The sequence below is a fragment of the Thalassophryne amazonica genome, chromosome 20 (genome assembly GCF_902500255.1).
Source record: "Thalassophryne amazonica chromosome 20, fThaAma1.1, whole genome shotgun sequence".
NCBI classification, from domain to species: Eukaryota; Metazoa; Chordata; class Actinopteri; order Batrachoidiformes; family Batrachoididae; genus Thalassophryne; species Thalassophryne amazonica.
This window is the reverse complement of record NC_047122.1, coordinates 26,768,382-26,784,858: the sequence shown is the minus strand read 5'-3', so window position 1 is coordinate 26,784,858 and position 16,477 is coordinate 26,768,382. Positions and strand designations below refer to the sequence as shown.

The window sequence follows — 16,477 nt, the reverse complement described above, 5'->3', positions numbered from 1 at the left end:
TGCAATTCTTGACACTATCTTAAAATATAGGTCCAGGATTAGGGCCCACTGGTTACAGATGTTACACATGAACTTTTCTGTACAAGACTGCAACTGCCCAGATGTGGACTTATGTACATATCATGATTCTATGTTCTCTTGAGTCTGGAATATTACATTTGGAATATTTATGTTTTAATGAGTTTTCTTTGGAAACTCACTAAAAACATTCATTCTGGTATATTTTTTAAATCAGATGTTTTTGTGACATTTTATATGCCTGTCTTGGATCACAGCTTGTTTTTTTGTAACTTCAGCGATTGTTATTTTGCAGGACAAACACCTAAGCATTACACACCTGAAAGTTAAATATTTCTCCCACTTGTAGCTTCTTTACATACATATATATATATATATATATATATATATAAGAATGAGTCTGTATTTATTTTTATGCTATAAAAAGCTGTACCTGGTTTTGTAAACAGCGCATCCTAGCGGACATAAAACGCCACTGACTGTTTTAAAGAGAACCTGGAACAAATATTAAGCAAATAAAGATAGACCGTTCTTCAGCTTTTTATATCATTCTCTTCATCGTTCAGTTTGCGTGAAAATAGTTTATTAGATATATGTGATAAGCTGCCAAACAATAACAAAGATGTTATCTTGTGTATTTCCTTGTCCCCCGCAAATGACGTACTTTGTACAGTTTTTTCTTTCTTTGTAAGCACAGCTGTTAAACTATTTAAGTGGTTTTCGCTCTCTTTTTATTTATTTATTTTTACCTTTTTCCATCATGTCAGAGTCACTTCCTGCTCGGGTGAGACTAACGCACGGGTTGAGCGTAGTGTCGGCACAAACCATTCAGAAAATGGGGTGACGCGTGGAGACACCCCCCCCCCCAAAACAAACAAACAAACAAACAAAAAAAAAACATTGACATTGATGAGAGGTATTTTTTTAAGTTACATGACATTAGGGAGGTATTTTTTTTCGCCACCTAGCGCGCAGTAACTCAGACCGTCTTCGGCCATACTGCATACGCGCCACTGCACACTCAACCACCCCATTTTCTGAATGGTTTGTGCCGACACACCCACACTCTCACGAGCGCCACCAGCTTAGTTTATGGCAAGCTCAAAGTGGACGCTCTCGTTATGGCCGAACAACTGTCCAGTTTCTGGGTATTCTTTGTTAGTACGCGCCCGTGGCCGACGTGCTTGATGAATACCTGCGCAAAAAATAGTTCCAGTAATAAAATTATGAAGATAACTGAAGTTTTAAGAGTGGCCCTAATAAATATTTAAGAAACTTAAAGTTTATGAGCATTGTAAACATTAACGTGCTGGAGTTTGATGCAGAAGAGTTTAGATAGATTGGAATGGTTTGATTACCATTTACAGTTGGCAGTGAAAGACTTGGGTGTTAACTTCGGGTTAAAGTCAGAACAAGAAGCTGCGCTGAAAGAGATCTATCTGGGAAGAGACACATTCTGTGTGTTGTTGCTCCAACGAGAGCAGCACCCTGAGCAGGGTGGCGAAAGTAGTCCGGCGAGCTCAATCTGTGGGCGAGCTATCCCACAATGCCAGAATAGCAGAGATATCGGTCCAATGTGAGCGGCACTCTGAGCAGGGTGGTCTCACCCTTCCTGCTCCAGCGGTCTGAACACCACGTGACAAAATCAGCACAATCCTATTGGTTAATCCATAAACATGCCTGTTTCCGGCGCTTTATTAAAACTTTACATATCTCCCGAATCACGATTTTAAATCCAAACTTTTGATTCAACACTTTAGCGCGTGAATTAAAATCACGCCTGGCGCGCCAATTTTTCTTCTTCCTGGCAAAAATCGTTTAGCTGCATTACCGCCACCTGCTGTCTCGGAGTGCGCGGCAACATCTGAGAGCTAAACTTTTTATTTTCTAAAGTTTAAGATTTAATCGACATAGATTGTTCAAGTGTTTCAGTTAACCAATCAATAGAAGTGTTAACAAAATACACAAACGCATGAGTAGACAAACAAATTTAATATTAAAGTTACAGATGAACATTTAGTGGGTAACACAGGAAACTGTTTTTTAAAACACAGGTTGGGGGCCACGCCCAATTCAAGTATGGCGGTATGTAGTGACACCCCCCCCCCCCCCAAAAAAAAAAAAAAAAAAAAATTCTATGTTTTGAAATTCAAGATGGACCTTTGTAAAGACTAACCTAAAGGAGGAGGGTGAAAAATTCCCTCCCATACAGGCACACTAAACAGCCTTGGAAATATTTATTTAGACTGCATGTTAGCTTAGCATATGCTACAAAAAGAAAACATATGGGAACAAAATGATTCACAATAAAGGTCAGTTAAACATTGTGCTAGCGGGGAAAATATGTGCTTGTATTAAAAGATGCGCCATCATTAGCAATAATTGCACATCATGCCATTTTTTTTGTATTTCACATGTACGGATCATGTTAGCATGCTAACATTTAGAATGTATCATCACAGATGACATGCATGCTAACACTAAAATTAGCACACTAACATTAGCATAATGTACAAAGGCTAATGGTAGCATTGAATTATGTGCAAATTCACAAACAACCACTGGGCTAATGTCTGGATATGAAAGGTTTTATTTACAATAATTCAACTTTTTGGACTAAAATACAACAAATACGATCATAATTTCAGTGTAGGAATACATTTATTTGATTAGTTATAGTTTTTGTTGAGTTAGTATATTACAAGTAAGAGTTCAGCATATTTGCAGAAAATATGCTAAATTAAGGCTTAAGATAGCATGCTAATGCAGTGGCTCAACTCTCCTGCATATTTTAGTTACCCGTGCTAATCGCAGCTAATTAGCGGTGTCAGGTGTGTTCATAATATTGTGCAGGAACACATATGATGACCACTGATGCTACCATTAGCCTATGAGAAATTGTGCTAGTAGTAGTTTGCCTTAAATATGGGCAAATCAGGCTTTTTTTTTTTTTTGTTAAAATGCTAACATGTTATCAAACATGCCAACTAGTGTATACAGTAAGGGTAGAATATAGTTTTTTGTATTACTACTACATTGCAGTAGTAATACAAGTTAATACTCCGTTGAAGGCGTAGTCCGGCAGTAATTTTGAATGCTAGCATTAAGAATGTTAAACACAAATATAAAAACAAGATGTTAGCATACCACGTTTCCTGGTCCATGTGCAATAATTGTTTCCATGCTAATGTTTATCTACGTATCTACATGACAAGTTATGTTTTTACAAAATTTTATGTTGTGGATATTCTGACCTGTTGGTGGCACTAAAGGAGATCAAACTGGTAAAGGTTTGGATGTCTCGGACTTGAACAAATTTTATTCTTATTATAACCAAAACTGAAAATTTGTTCAAACTTGATAAATTTTGACAACACTTGAAATAAGTATTTGGTGAAAATAAAATGCAACTAAAATTCTTTCTGTTCTGACACAAATCAGACAAACAAAAAGTCAAATGTTAATATTTGTCATTTCGGTGGAGATGGTTATTAACATCAGAACAAAATTTTGTTGTTGTCATCCGACCTCATCTCCTAAAATCTTGCCGCTGCCTTTGTGCTGTTAACAACGCTGCGGGCCGACGATGGACCGGTCCAACCTGGACTGTATCTCGACCTGGTCCGGTTCTGCCTGGCTAGTATCTTAACCGGCTGCTTTCAAAGTTGAACACAGTCACATTAAGTGGATGTTTTTCAGAGAATACTGTTTGACAGGATGTCTGTGAGCAATTATACTCAAAATGTGAAAATTTCCCACTATTTATGATTTAAAAAAAATGTGTTTTCATGGAGCCGTCTCTTTAAGATCCACTCCTTTTAAACATTCCTTCATTAAGCTCTTGGTTCATTTCTTTTATTGCACTGATGGTTTGATCATCTTTTGTCCAATAAATAACTGAATATGTTATATGGTGATCAGTGAGGTGAAACAGATTTCAGGTTTCCTGAAACTATAATGACAAAAAGTTCATTGTTTCACTCAAATTCACATGAATTTTTTTTTAAATACAGGGTGGGCCAATAAAATGTTACCACTTTTTTAATTCACACAATTAGAGAGTGTACTACAACAACCCGCAGACCATTGAGGCCCTGAAGACCAACATCCGTCAGGTAATTCGGAGAATCCCTTGAGATGTGTAGCATTATCATCACAAACTTCAATGTGCGTGTTGCAGCTGTAATCCAAAGAAGAGGAGCGTGGATTGAACATGTCATCAATTATTGAACTGTGTGGAAAACAAGAGACAAAGTGGGAAAACTTTGGTATCAAATGTTGATTTGATGCTTCTGTTACAAGTCTGTAAATAAAATTTTCGAATAAGTTCTCATTTCAAAAACTTGTGTACGATCAAAAAGTGGTAACATTTTATTGGCCCACCCTGTAATCGAATGGTTTTTCAGCAGCAGTTTTCTTCCCTGTGTTTTCACATTTTTAAATGAATTGATCTAAAGTTAAAACTGTATGTGGAGTGTGGTGATTATTTATCCTTCTCTTTGGATTTTTCCCTCAGCAGTGGTGAATTTTCCCAGCAGCACAACACAACCACTGTAACATTAATAATAATAATAATAATAATAAAAGTCACAAACCCTGATCAGGTCAATGTGAGCCATAAAAAAAAAAAAAAAAGTTAGTGATTTTAAAAACAAAAGTAATGTGACAGTGGAGGTTAACAAGGACATCAAATCAGGAAGCGCCTCACAGGGCCACATTTCAGTCAGAAAAGAGGAAACTGCATTTCCCAGCGGCCACTTGGGATGATTTGAAGAAAGGAGTCTGTAAACCGGCAGTGTGTCCGCTGCACCATGAAGAGGCGCTGTTGGTCACATGATGCCATTGGTGACGTACTGAAAGGAGTCGTAGAGTTTGGTGGTGATGGAGCGCATGGAGCCGTCAACCAGCTGCTCCACCAGCAGCTGCAGCTGCTCGTCTGTCAGCGACATGTGGAAACGCTCCTTCAAGCTGCGGATGGTGCTCGAACCGTGGAAGCAGGGCAGGTGGGAACCTGACAAAAGAAAAACCAGCAGTGACAAAACGCAGTCACACAGGTATCACTTAGGTTTCCGATTCTGGAATAGCTGTGCCCACCAGGGGGCAAAAAAGTGCAGATTCATCTCTGTCCAGATGGTCATCTCGCTACAGCTCCTCTGACATACTCGTCACCAGTGGTGGGCACAGCTAACCAAAAGGTTAGCTTCAATAACAGATAATCAGCTAACTGAAAAGTTATCTTTTGTAAAGCTAAACCGATAAACCACCCAAAAATTTATCGGAAGCTACAGCTAACCGATAACTTCCAGTATTGTCTCCGGTACAGTTGCAACTACTAAGAAGCTGATTTTGAGTTTTAACACCACGATTGCTTCTGGTAGCATCAAAGGCAACCACAGACCCAAACAATGAGTCAGCACTTCTGTCTTTGAGCGTCCTGCCTCCTGCTGGAAGCTCCTGTTCAGTACATAACTTCAGTTGAGAGGAGCAGTGAAGCTCAACTCTCTATTCAATTAACAGCCTCGCCGTAAGGCGGAGGTCTTGGAAAATAAAGCAGTGCTGACTTATGGTTTGGATTAAAAAATAAAATTAATACAGACAGAATAACTCTATTAATGTCATTTCTGTTATTTGTACAAAGTTAAAATATAACGTATATCTTTTAATGCTAAATAATGCACTAATTCTGAAGTTTTGTAACAAACAGACAGATACGAAAGGGATTATGGGTAAAATGTGCCCTGCTAAACACTGATTGGTTGACTCATTCATTCTATGTACAAACCAACACGCTAATGTGAGTTGTGTGTTGGGTGTTTACATATATAAATGTGCTTTTGTAAAATATGCCATTTTTGTATTTGTAATTAAAAAAAAAAAGCCATTTGTACGGAGCCCGCCTGGGGACATGGTGGTTAATTTTTTTTTGGCCCAGATTATTGCATTCCCTCACAATATTATTGCTTTCCCTCACAATAGTTTTTGCGTTCCCTTGCAATAACGTAATATCACATTAAACTTCAGGCTTGAAAACTAGTTTTCAAGCCTGAAGTTCGCTGATCCACAGCAGCTACTGAGGATTGTTTTTCACCGGCGCGGCTCCACCTGAAGCCCGAGGCGTCAGCGCACATCCACCGGCGCGGCTCCACCTGAAGCCCGAGGCGTCGGCGCACATCCACCGGCGCGGCTACACCTGAAGCCCGAGGTGCAGTTCCACTGGCGCGGCTTTACCGAGGTCCGAGGTGCCAGCGCGGAGTTATCTGACCATGGGTCCGAAGAAGGCACTGACGGCGGAGGAGGGAGACGATGTCAAAAAGTCCCTGGACTTTTTGTCTGAGGAAATCTCTGTTGTTAAAATGCAGCAGAAATCCATTATGGAGCTGGTGGAAGAAGTGAAGGCTCTCCGGATCCAGAATGCCGAGAAAGACTTCAGATGTAACGTTAATTTAAATAACTAGTCCAGAATTAGTTTGGTTAAAATTCTAACCATAAGTTAAAACGGTATGCCTCTGGATGACTTGGGTGATATTGCCAGCGGTATCAGTATGGGGTCAAAAGAAATGAGTTTTGTTTTTTTTTTTCTTTTCTGTGACCAGCTGTCCTTTGCCTGAAGACGTTTGAGCGGTTTCTTCTGGAACCAGCTCTCCTCTGTTTGCAGAGAATACAACTGCGCATCTACTACAAAACGTTTAACAGGTAAGTACTCAACTGATTTTAGAGTTAATAAATGTTTGTAACTGTTAAGCTTTGTTTACCACGTCTGAAAAAATATGTTAGCGGTCTAAAAATTATAGGACCAAAACTTATCATAAGATAATTGGTCCGATAATAGTTTTCAACATTATCTGAAAAGCTAATCAGATAATGAAAACATTATTTTAGATAATTAGCAGTTAGCGGATTAGCGGACCTGTACCCACCACTGCTCGTCACATGATTGTTCTGCAAAATCAGATGACCTTTCTGTGGTTAAACTTTAAAGGAAAACTTAGTAACTTTTTTACCTTAATTTTACAGTTTGGGAATAAATGAAATGGTTAAAGGACTTGTTTTAGAGCGAATGGGCACTCTATCTCACCCACCAGGGGTCTCACAGCAGAAAAACTGCCCTGCGACTTCAGTGAAACCAACCCGGAGTCATGTAAACAAGTCTCAGGTCTCACAAGACAGACAAACTGCGGCACTACAACAACACGTACGGTCCATCTGGAAAGTATTCACAACAAGTCCACATTTTGTTATGACACAGCCTTCTTCCAAAATAGATGAAATTCATTTTTTTCCTAAAAATTCTACTCAACACTCTATAATGACAATGTGAAAAAAAGTTTGTGATTTTTGCAAATTTATTAAACAACAAACAAAAAACTAAGAAATCACATGTTCATAAGCATTCAGTCTTTGCTATGTCCACCAGGACTCTTCCTTGAGGTGGCCGCCTGTCTAAACCGACCAATCGTGGGAGAAGGGCCTTAGTCAGGGAGGTGAACAAGAACCTGATGGTCACTTTATCAGAGCTCCAGCATTCCTCTGTTGAGAGAGGAGAACCTTCGAGAAGGACAACCATCTCTGCAGAAATCCACCAATCAGGCCTGTATGGTAGGGTGGCCAGACAGAAGCCACTCCTTAGTAAAAGTCACAGGGCAGCCCACCTGGAGTTTGCCAATAGTCACCTGAAGGACTCTCAGACCATGAAAAACAAAATTCTCTGGTCTGATGAGACAAAGATTGAACTATCTGGTGTGAATGCCAGGTATCATGTTTGGAGGAAACCAGGCACCATCCCTATAGGGAAGCATGGTGGTGGCAGCATCATGCTGTGGTGATGTTTTTCAGTGGCAGGACATCCTGGATGAAAACCTGCTCCAGAGCACTCTTGACCGCAGACTGGGGCGACGGTTCATCTTTCAGCAAGACAATGACCCTAAGCACACAGCCAAAATATCAAAGGAGTGGCTTCAGGACAACTCTGTGAATGTCCTTGAGTGGCCGAGCCAGAGTCCAGACCTGAATCCAATTGGACATCTCTGGAGAGATCTGAAAATGGCTGTGCACTGATGCTCCCCATCCAACCTGATGGAGCTTGAGAGATGCTGCAAAGAGGAATGGGCAAAACTGCCCAAAGATGGATGCGGCAAGCTTGTGGTATCATATTCAAGACTTGAGGCTGTAAAGCCTCGGTTCCACCAAATAATAAGCCAAGAATAATGAGCCCACATGGGTGTGGTCAGCGATTATGCGAAGAATGATCCACATTTTAAGCTATCACGTATCCGCTACTAAGACACCTCTATGTGCCTCTCTGTACCCCACATGTGCCATGTATCAGCCTCTAGTGAGCCCACCAACCAACCTGTCATTTGAGCCGCACCCGCCTCAAATACCTCGTGCCGCTGCAAATGATCACCGTCAAGCCAATATGATCCTTGTAGCACCATGTAACACAACGTGGTGCACATTTAGGCATGGGTTTGGTCCAAAACTCCAGTCGTCCCACACTTGGTCCTTTTAAAGTGTGGGTGGTCAATTCACAACATCCATTCAAAGATGTCACGTTTTTTAAACGCACTCAAGAGGGGCAGAGAGAGTGATAAAGAAAGACAGATCCACCTCAGCTAAACTCTGTTTTGTGTATTGTCTCTTTCTTGACACTGTGTCCTTCTTTAGCTGCTGGAGTCCTCAACACTGAGGCACCTGTGAGCTGGATAAGGACCATGTCCCATGGTTAGAATGTTGTAGCTGAGTTTCCTCTCACAATGCCAGCAATACTCATTGAGTCTCACTACGTAACCACCGACAAATACTTACACAAAGGATAAAAAACCCCAAAATAATTAAGACAAATTCAAGATGACAAAACAGAATCAATCAGCATTTATCTTTTCTGTTATCGATCTGAATGCTGCTGTGAGTCAATCACACAGTTGTTCATTTTCATTTTGTTACACTGGAAATCTGCAGTTCTCTGTATGGTTGCAACATGAAGGACCACGTGCAGCTCCAAGCAGTGGGATGAGTCTGAACTACAGCGGTCACCTGTGCCTCACCTTGTTGCATGATCTCCACGATGTGCAGAACCTTCTCCATGTGTTTCTTGGCAGCGATCAAACCCTGAAGCATCAACATCTTGTAGTAGTTAAACATGTCACCGTCCAGACCGCCCATCACCTGGGGGGGTAACAAAGTTCAGCTCATCATTTAAAACACCATTCTTCATTCATTCAGTCATAATTTAATGAATAAATAAAGGCCACAGCAAAGAAGGAAGAGGGAGAGAAAACTATCGACAAAAACAGAGGTAAAGAGGGCAGTGGGAGGAGCCAAGGAATGAAGACTACATTGATGTGAAAAATCTAAGACATAAAGAGGGAGAAGGAATGATTTTTAGGAGCAGTGATGCAGGCTGGCTGGATGATTGGTTTTGTGAGCACAACCAAAGCCAAACAACAAACTTTGCCAGATAGAAGAGATGTTTTCACTGACATCAAAATTTTGATGGAGCGTGAGATGGACAGACAGATTGGAGTTGTGTCTGATGTTCTGTGGATGCTGCACCAGGCTGTCGTGGTGAAGAAAGAGCTGAGCCAGAAGGCAAGACTCTTGATTTACCAGTTCCTATCCACACCTATGGTCATGAATTTTGGGCAGTGCCCGAAAGAACAAGGTTGGGGATACAACATTCTTCAGTTGGGTATCAGGGCTTACTCTCAGGGACCGTGTGAGAAGCTCGAAGGCAAGTCCAACTGGGGGGAGGCCCAGAGGAAGACCCATGACACACTGGAGGGATTGTATCTCCCAGCTGGTTTGGGAATGCCTCAGGATTCCACAGGAAAAGTTAAGAAGACATGGCTGAGGAGGCGGAAGTGTGGAACGAGTTGTTTGCTCAGCTGCCACCATGACCCAGACTCGGATAAGCAGCAGAAATTGAATTGAATGTAGCAACAAATAAAAGGTTTAACCTTCAAGAGTCATGAACAAAAGGCCTCTTTATCCAGATTTTGTGACAGCTGGCACTTCACTTGCTGAGATAGTTGATTTTTACTCTGGTTGGAAATATGTTTCTAGCAAATTTTCACTCTGAGATACTGAAATTGTTGATAAAGAGACTCCGATGTAGGATGTGATTCAGGCTGCTGATTGGCTGTTAGCGTCACCATCAGCCAACAAAAAACAATATTCCTAATGTCGTGGAGACACAACCTCCAGCATTCAGACTGTCCAGTGCAGAGGCAGGAATGAGAAGTATGTTTAAAGTCAGCAGAAGTGGGATAAACTGTTCATCTTCTCAGGAGTAGAATGTGGCCAGGAGAGCGTGGGATAAACCGTTCATCTTCTCAGGAGTAGAATGTGGCCAGGAGAGTTACTGCATCTGCTGGAGATGGTCGGTCAGCATCCTCAGACACAGATATAGACATGAGCGAAGAAGTTATTCTCATTTACTCACATCAACAAACTCTGTGGTGAGTTTGAAGGCGGACGTCTCAAAGCCGAGGTTACGTGGAGAATTGGACAGGATGAAACCAAAGTCGATGTGGATGATGTGGCCTTCAGAGTCCAGCAAGATGTTCCCATTATGTCTGCAAGAGACAGAGGACAAGGACAATGTAAGGAAATCAGTTTAGTCCCACTTAGCACACAGACTAATAGCAGGGGAAAGAGCTAGTCCATCTCTTCCAATGGGAAACACTAGACTTTCCAGTAGGTGCACAGGAGGACTGCATGTGTCTTAGGGGTTATACCTGTCTTTCACCTGCAACAAGTAGCAGATGAGGCTGTAGCCGGCGCAGCTTTGGACAAAGTTCCTCTGTGCGGTGAGAAAGGCCTCGGTGGTACAGCTGCCGTGTTCCTGCAGGAAGTAGTCCAGCAGAGACAACTGGCTCTGCTTCCGGACCTGATGGACACCAAACACAAATTTAAACAATGGAGAAACAAGCACAGATACACCCAGCCTCGGGACCATTTGCTTATTCAAGTTAGTTCCACTCGAGCTTCAACATTAGTCTTCAGTATATTTCCAGTGCAGCTACTGTTGGTAGCCTGAAATGCACTTATTTTGAATTAGAGGCTGGAGAATAGAAAACAGTAAGTCCTACAGAGTCAGTGGGTAGGGAAACATTTAAGTGTAGAAAGTATGGGCACACACATCTTCAAATTCAAACAAGGCTAGGATTTCAACAAAGTCTTTTCAGTAATTTATGTTGCAGTTTGTCCTAAAGGATCTGGTCAAATGGAAGAAACCCAATCCTGTATCGTGTATTTCTACTCGCAGATGGAACTAAAAACAAAATCTTGAAAGTTCTACACAAGTGCTGGACAGAAATATACAGTCACTATTAGCACTCTGTACAAAGGTCAACACCATCCATTTCCCATAATTCCTTGCAAGAGTGTACCTGGTGCAAAGAGACGGCATTGAGGACAGGCTCGATCATGCCACTGTCTGATGACATCACCAGGATCTTATAGGGTTTGATCCACAGAGGAACACGCTCTTGCTGCCAGATTGACTAGAATACAAAGAACAGATTTGGTGCCGTTATGGTTCATGTTTAGCAGGAAAACAAATCGTGACAGAACAGGTTTGCTCGCGGTACTGTCCTACCTGAAGCTGACGGAGGACCTGGTAGGCCAGCAGCTCCTGTCTGAGGTCGTCACCACACTTTACAATGACTGACAAGAGTCTCCAGGTCGGCAGGTGGCCATACGGGGAACCTTCCCTAATCCGCCTGCACGCATGTATATACACACACACACACACACACACACACACACACAGTAATCGTGATATTAATACAGTAGCAGAAGTACCCTAGAGTACCATCTGGTACACTCACAGGTCATCTGATGACAGTTTGTTGTTCAGGAACCAACCTGACTTTCTCCTCCCAGGGTTCTTTGAGGGCGACAGCAGATGGGTCCTCGGGGTCTCTCCTGAAGGAGGTGGGTGTCTGAGCAAGGTACTCTGACAGACGCCGCCTTCACGAACAGACAGACAGCACAAGAACAAGGCAAAAAGAAAGGAAAGACTAATTGTTGGTATGGGGTTTACGTACTCTTGAACAGGTAATTTGGAAAGCCTCCTGTCATGACCTCTGACCTCAGAGACATATCAACCAGCAGCACTGCAGCCAACATTCCCTTTGAATATTTGTTTTAATAGCAATAAAAGTAATATTAAATGATGTCATATTGCTCTTAAATTGCTTCACATTGGTGGAACAGTGTGCATGCGATTGGAAATACGTGTTTGTAAACATCAATTTTAAATCAGTCCACATTTTTTTATTTGTCACATAAATCAAACGCAAATTAAAATTTTAAGACAACATGGTGGCATGTGTCGCCCACACAGGTAAAAATAAACAAAATACAAACTATCAACAGAAGCTACAACAAAAATGAAAATGACAAGGTCAGAAAGCTTTGACGACAAAGAACTTATGCATTAGATATGTGTATTAAGACTTGCATAATCTGTTGAAAATGCACAGCATCTGTGCATAATTTGAGCCAAACTGAGGAGGGAGAGTCAGAGAACATGCAGCGCACAGTGCAGGCCACTGCGGTGTTGTGGATCAGCTTTAACGTGTTACCTGATGTCTCCAGCAGCGATGAACATTGGTTCTTTGCTCTCCAGGCTGGTGATGCTGTCGACTGAAAACTGACTGATGTTATCACTGCTGCTAGTCTGAGCCTCTGCCTGCAACATGTATACACACACACACACACACACAAATTGAGGGAGTTCATCTCCATGGTAACATCATGTCAAACTTCCTGCACTGCCTGATTTTGCAGCTCAAACCGATAATTTGATGCCTTTTAGCTATAGGCTTTCCTCAGGTTTTAACTCGCTGACATTCTCTCTCTCTTGCAAAGTTAAAAGTGTAAATTTCCTGAAAATATCAAAATGCAGGTTGTACACAATAATTAATAGTACACAACCACTCCTTTATTGAGGTCCACCCAAAGTTTACGTAAGCCTTGATAGGTTCCACCTTCTCACAGGGGCCACATTTACATGAGCAAAATTAATCAGATAACTGTTAGTAATCAAATAACTGTAATAATCTGATCTCTCATGTTTACATGCATTTAGTAATCTGATAATTGGAAAAAACAGGTTTACATGATTTCAGTTCAATAGTTGGATTTCTTTGGAAGTGGAGAAAGAAAGGGCAGCTCCTGAAGACACTTTCTTCCCCTCCCTCTCTATCTCTCTCTCTCTTCCCCTCCTTTTGACCTGAGTGGCAGGTCAGGTGTCAGTTGACCCTGAGTCTATGCTGAAGGGACTCTTGGCAGCCCATATCAGAGTGGACTTCCAGTTATGCAATCTCACTGACAATGTGGACACCTTTAGGGAAACATGGTGTATGAACAATGTTCTGTCATCTGTACAAAATGGCAGCTTGATGCGCCATTTCTGACATCTGTCTGCTGCGTCGATGTCGAAAGATACAAAAAAAGTTTTGTTGGAGATTATGTAAATAGTTGTTGTTGTTAAAGCTGTGCTTTTAAATTAAATTCTCTCCAACTCCCTCCCTTTCCTGTACCTTCTGGCCTCTCTCCCTCTCCCCCTCTCTCAGAGTTAATGTCGTTGCACCCAAACTATGATGTCATGATTTTTGGAAAGTCCGCTCAACTTTAATATTTTTGTCTATAAACTGCATAGATCGCCAAAAACTTTGCTTTTTTGAACACCAAAACAACACACAAGGCCATGTCAATTTTTTTTTTTTTTTGGTGGGGGGGCACAATTAGCGGACTCTCTGAACTTTGTGATCTAATGAAGGATGTTACGAGGTGTGATGAAAAAATGAGGTGGGCTTCATAGATAATTGGCAAAGCTTCTGGGGAAAACCTGGTCTTGTTAGGAGAGACGGCATCCATCCCACTTTGGATGGAGCAACTCTCATTTCTAGAAATCTGGCCAATTTTCTTAAATCCTCCAAACCGTGACTATCCAGGGTTGGGACCAGGAAGCAGAGTTGTAGTCTTACACACCTCTCTGCAGCTTCTCTCCCCCTGCCATCCCCTCATTACCCCATCCCGTAGAGACGGTGCCTGCTCCCAGACTACCAATAACCAGCAAAAATCTATTGATGCATAAAAATTCAAAAAGAAAAAATAATATAGCACCTTCAACTGCACCACAGACTAAAACAGTTAAATGTGGTCTATTAAACATTAGGTCTCTCTCTTCTAAGTCCCTGTTAGTAAATGATATAATAATTGATCAACATATTGATTTATTCTGCCTTACAGAAACCTGGTTACAGCAGGATGAATATGTTAGTTTAAATGAGTCAACACCCCCGAGTCACACTAACTGCCAGAACGCTCGTAGCAGGGGCCGAGGCGGAGGATTACCAGCAATCTTCCATTCCAGCTTATTAATTAATCAAAAACCCAAACAGAGCTTTAATTCATTTGAAAGCTTGACTCTTAGTCTTGTCCATCCAAATTGGAAGTCCCAAAAACCAGTTTTATTTGTTGTTATCTATCGTCCTCTTGGTCGTTACTGTGAGTTTCTCTGTGAATTTTCAGAACTTTTGTCTGACTTAGTGCTTAGCTCAGATAAGATAATTATAGTGGGCGATTTTAACATCCACACAGATGCTGAGAATGACAGCCTCAACACTGCATTTAATCTATTATTAGACTCAATTGGCTTTGCTCAAAATGTAAATGAGTCCACCCACCACTTTACTTTAATCATATCTTAGATCTTGTTCTGACTTATGGTATGGAAATTGAAGACTTAACAGTATTCCCTGAAAACTCCCTTCTGTCTGATCATTTCTTAATAACATTTACATTTACTCTGATGGACTACCCAGCAGTGGGGAATAAGTTTCATTACACTAGAAGTCTTTCAGAAAGCGCTGTAACTAGGTTTAAGGATATGTTTCCTTCTTTATGTTCCCTAATGCCATATACCAACACAGTGCAGAGTAGCTACCTAAACTCTGTAAGTGAGATAGAGTATCTCGTCAATAGTTTTACATCCTCATTGAAGACAACTTTGTATGCTGTAGCTCCTCTGAAAAAGAGAGCTTTAAATCAGAAGTGCCTGACTCCGTGGTATAACTCACAAACTCGCAGCTTAAAGCAGATAACCCGTAAGTTGGAGAGGAAATGGCGTCTCACTAATTTAGAAGATCGTCACTTAGCCTGGAAAAAGAGTCTGTTGCTCTATAAAAAAGCCCTCCGTAAAGCTAGGACATCTTACTACTCATCACTAATTGACGAAAATAAGAACAACCCCAGGTTTCTTTTCAGCACTGTAGCCAGGCTGACAAAGAGTCAGAGCTCTATTGAGCCAAGTATTCCTTTAACTTTAACTAGTAATGACTTCATGACTTTCTTTGCTAATAAAATTTTAACTATTAGAGAAAAAATTACTCATAACCATCCCAAAGACGTATCGTTATCTTTGGCTGCTTTCAGTGATGCCAGTATTTGGTTAGACTCTTTCTCTCCGATTGTTCTGTCTGAGTTATTTTCATTAGTTACTTCATCCAAACCATCAACATGTCTATTAGACCCCATTCCTACCAGGCTGCTTAAGGAAGCCCTACCATTATTTAATGCTTCGATCTTAAATATGATCAATCTATCTTTATTAGTTGGCTATGTACCACAGGCTTTTAAGGTGGCAGTAATTAAACCATTACTTAAAAAGCCATCACTTGACCCAGCTATCTTAGCTAATTATAGGCCAATCTCCAACCTTCCTTTTCTCTCAAAAATTCTTGAAAGGGTAGTTGTAAAACAGCTAACTGATCATCTGCAGAGGAATGGTCTATTTGAAGAGTTTCAGTCAGGTTTTAGAATTCATCATAGTACAGAAACAGCATTAGTGAAGGTTACAAATGATCTTCTTAAGGCCTCAGACAGTGGACTCATCTCTGTGCTTGTTCTGTTAGACCTCAGTGCTGCTTTTGATACTGTGACCATAAATTTTATTACAGAGATTAGAGCATGCCATAGGTATTAAAGGCACTGCGCTGCGGTGGTTTGAATCATATTTATCTAATAGATTACAATTTGTTCATGTAAATGGGGAATCTTCTTCACAGACTAAGGTTAATTATGGAGTTCCACAAGGTTCTGTGCTAGGACCAATTTTATTCACTTTATACATGCTTCCCTTAGGCAGTATTAATAGACGGCATTGCTTAAATTTTCATTGTTACGCAGATGATACCCAGCTTTATCTACCCATGAAGCCAGAGGACACACACCAATTAGCTAAACTGCAGGATTGTCTTACAGACATAAGGACATGGATGACCTCTAATTTCCTGCTTTTAAACTCAGATAAAACTGAAGTTATTGTACTTGGCCCCACAAATCTTAGAAACATGGTGTCTAACCAGATCCTTACTCTGGATGGCATTACCCTGACCTCTAGTAATACTGTGAGAAATCTTAAAAGTTCCCTGAAAAGCCTTCAGTT

At 41.1% G+C, this 16,477-nt stretch overlaps 1 protein-coding gene across 2 annotated transcripts in view; it reads right to left on the bottom strand.

Moving 5' to 3' along the window:
- Positions 1–4,761: 4,761 nt before the first annotated feature.
- The window catches only part of LOC117501340 (phosphatidylinositol 4-kinase beta-like), a 48,304-nt gene continuing 36,588 nt past the window's right edge, over positions 4,762–16,477 (bottom strand). For both annotated transcript variants that reach the window (XM_034160195.1, XM_034160194.1), the window contains exons 7-14: positions 12,609–12,715; positions 11,887–11,991; positions 11,618–11,741; positions 11,409–11,522; positions 10,755–10,906; positions 10,460–10,592; positions 9,063–9,183; positions 4,762–5,029 (exon numbers count right to left, since the gene is read on the bottom strand). In XM_034160195.1, the coding sequence (XP_034016086.1) occupies positions 4,848–5,029; positions 9,063–9,183; positions 10,460–10,592; positions 10,755–10,906; positions 11,409–11,522; positions 11,618–11,741; positions 11,887–11,991; positions 12,609–12,715 (1,038 nt within the window). In that variant the 3' untranslated portion in view covers positions 4,762–4,847. The remainder of the gene's footprint in view (positions 5,030–9,062; positions 9,184–10,459; positions 10,593–10,754; positions 10,907–11,408; positions 11,523–11,617; positions 11,742–11,886; positions 11,992–12,608; positions 12,716–16,477) is intronic.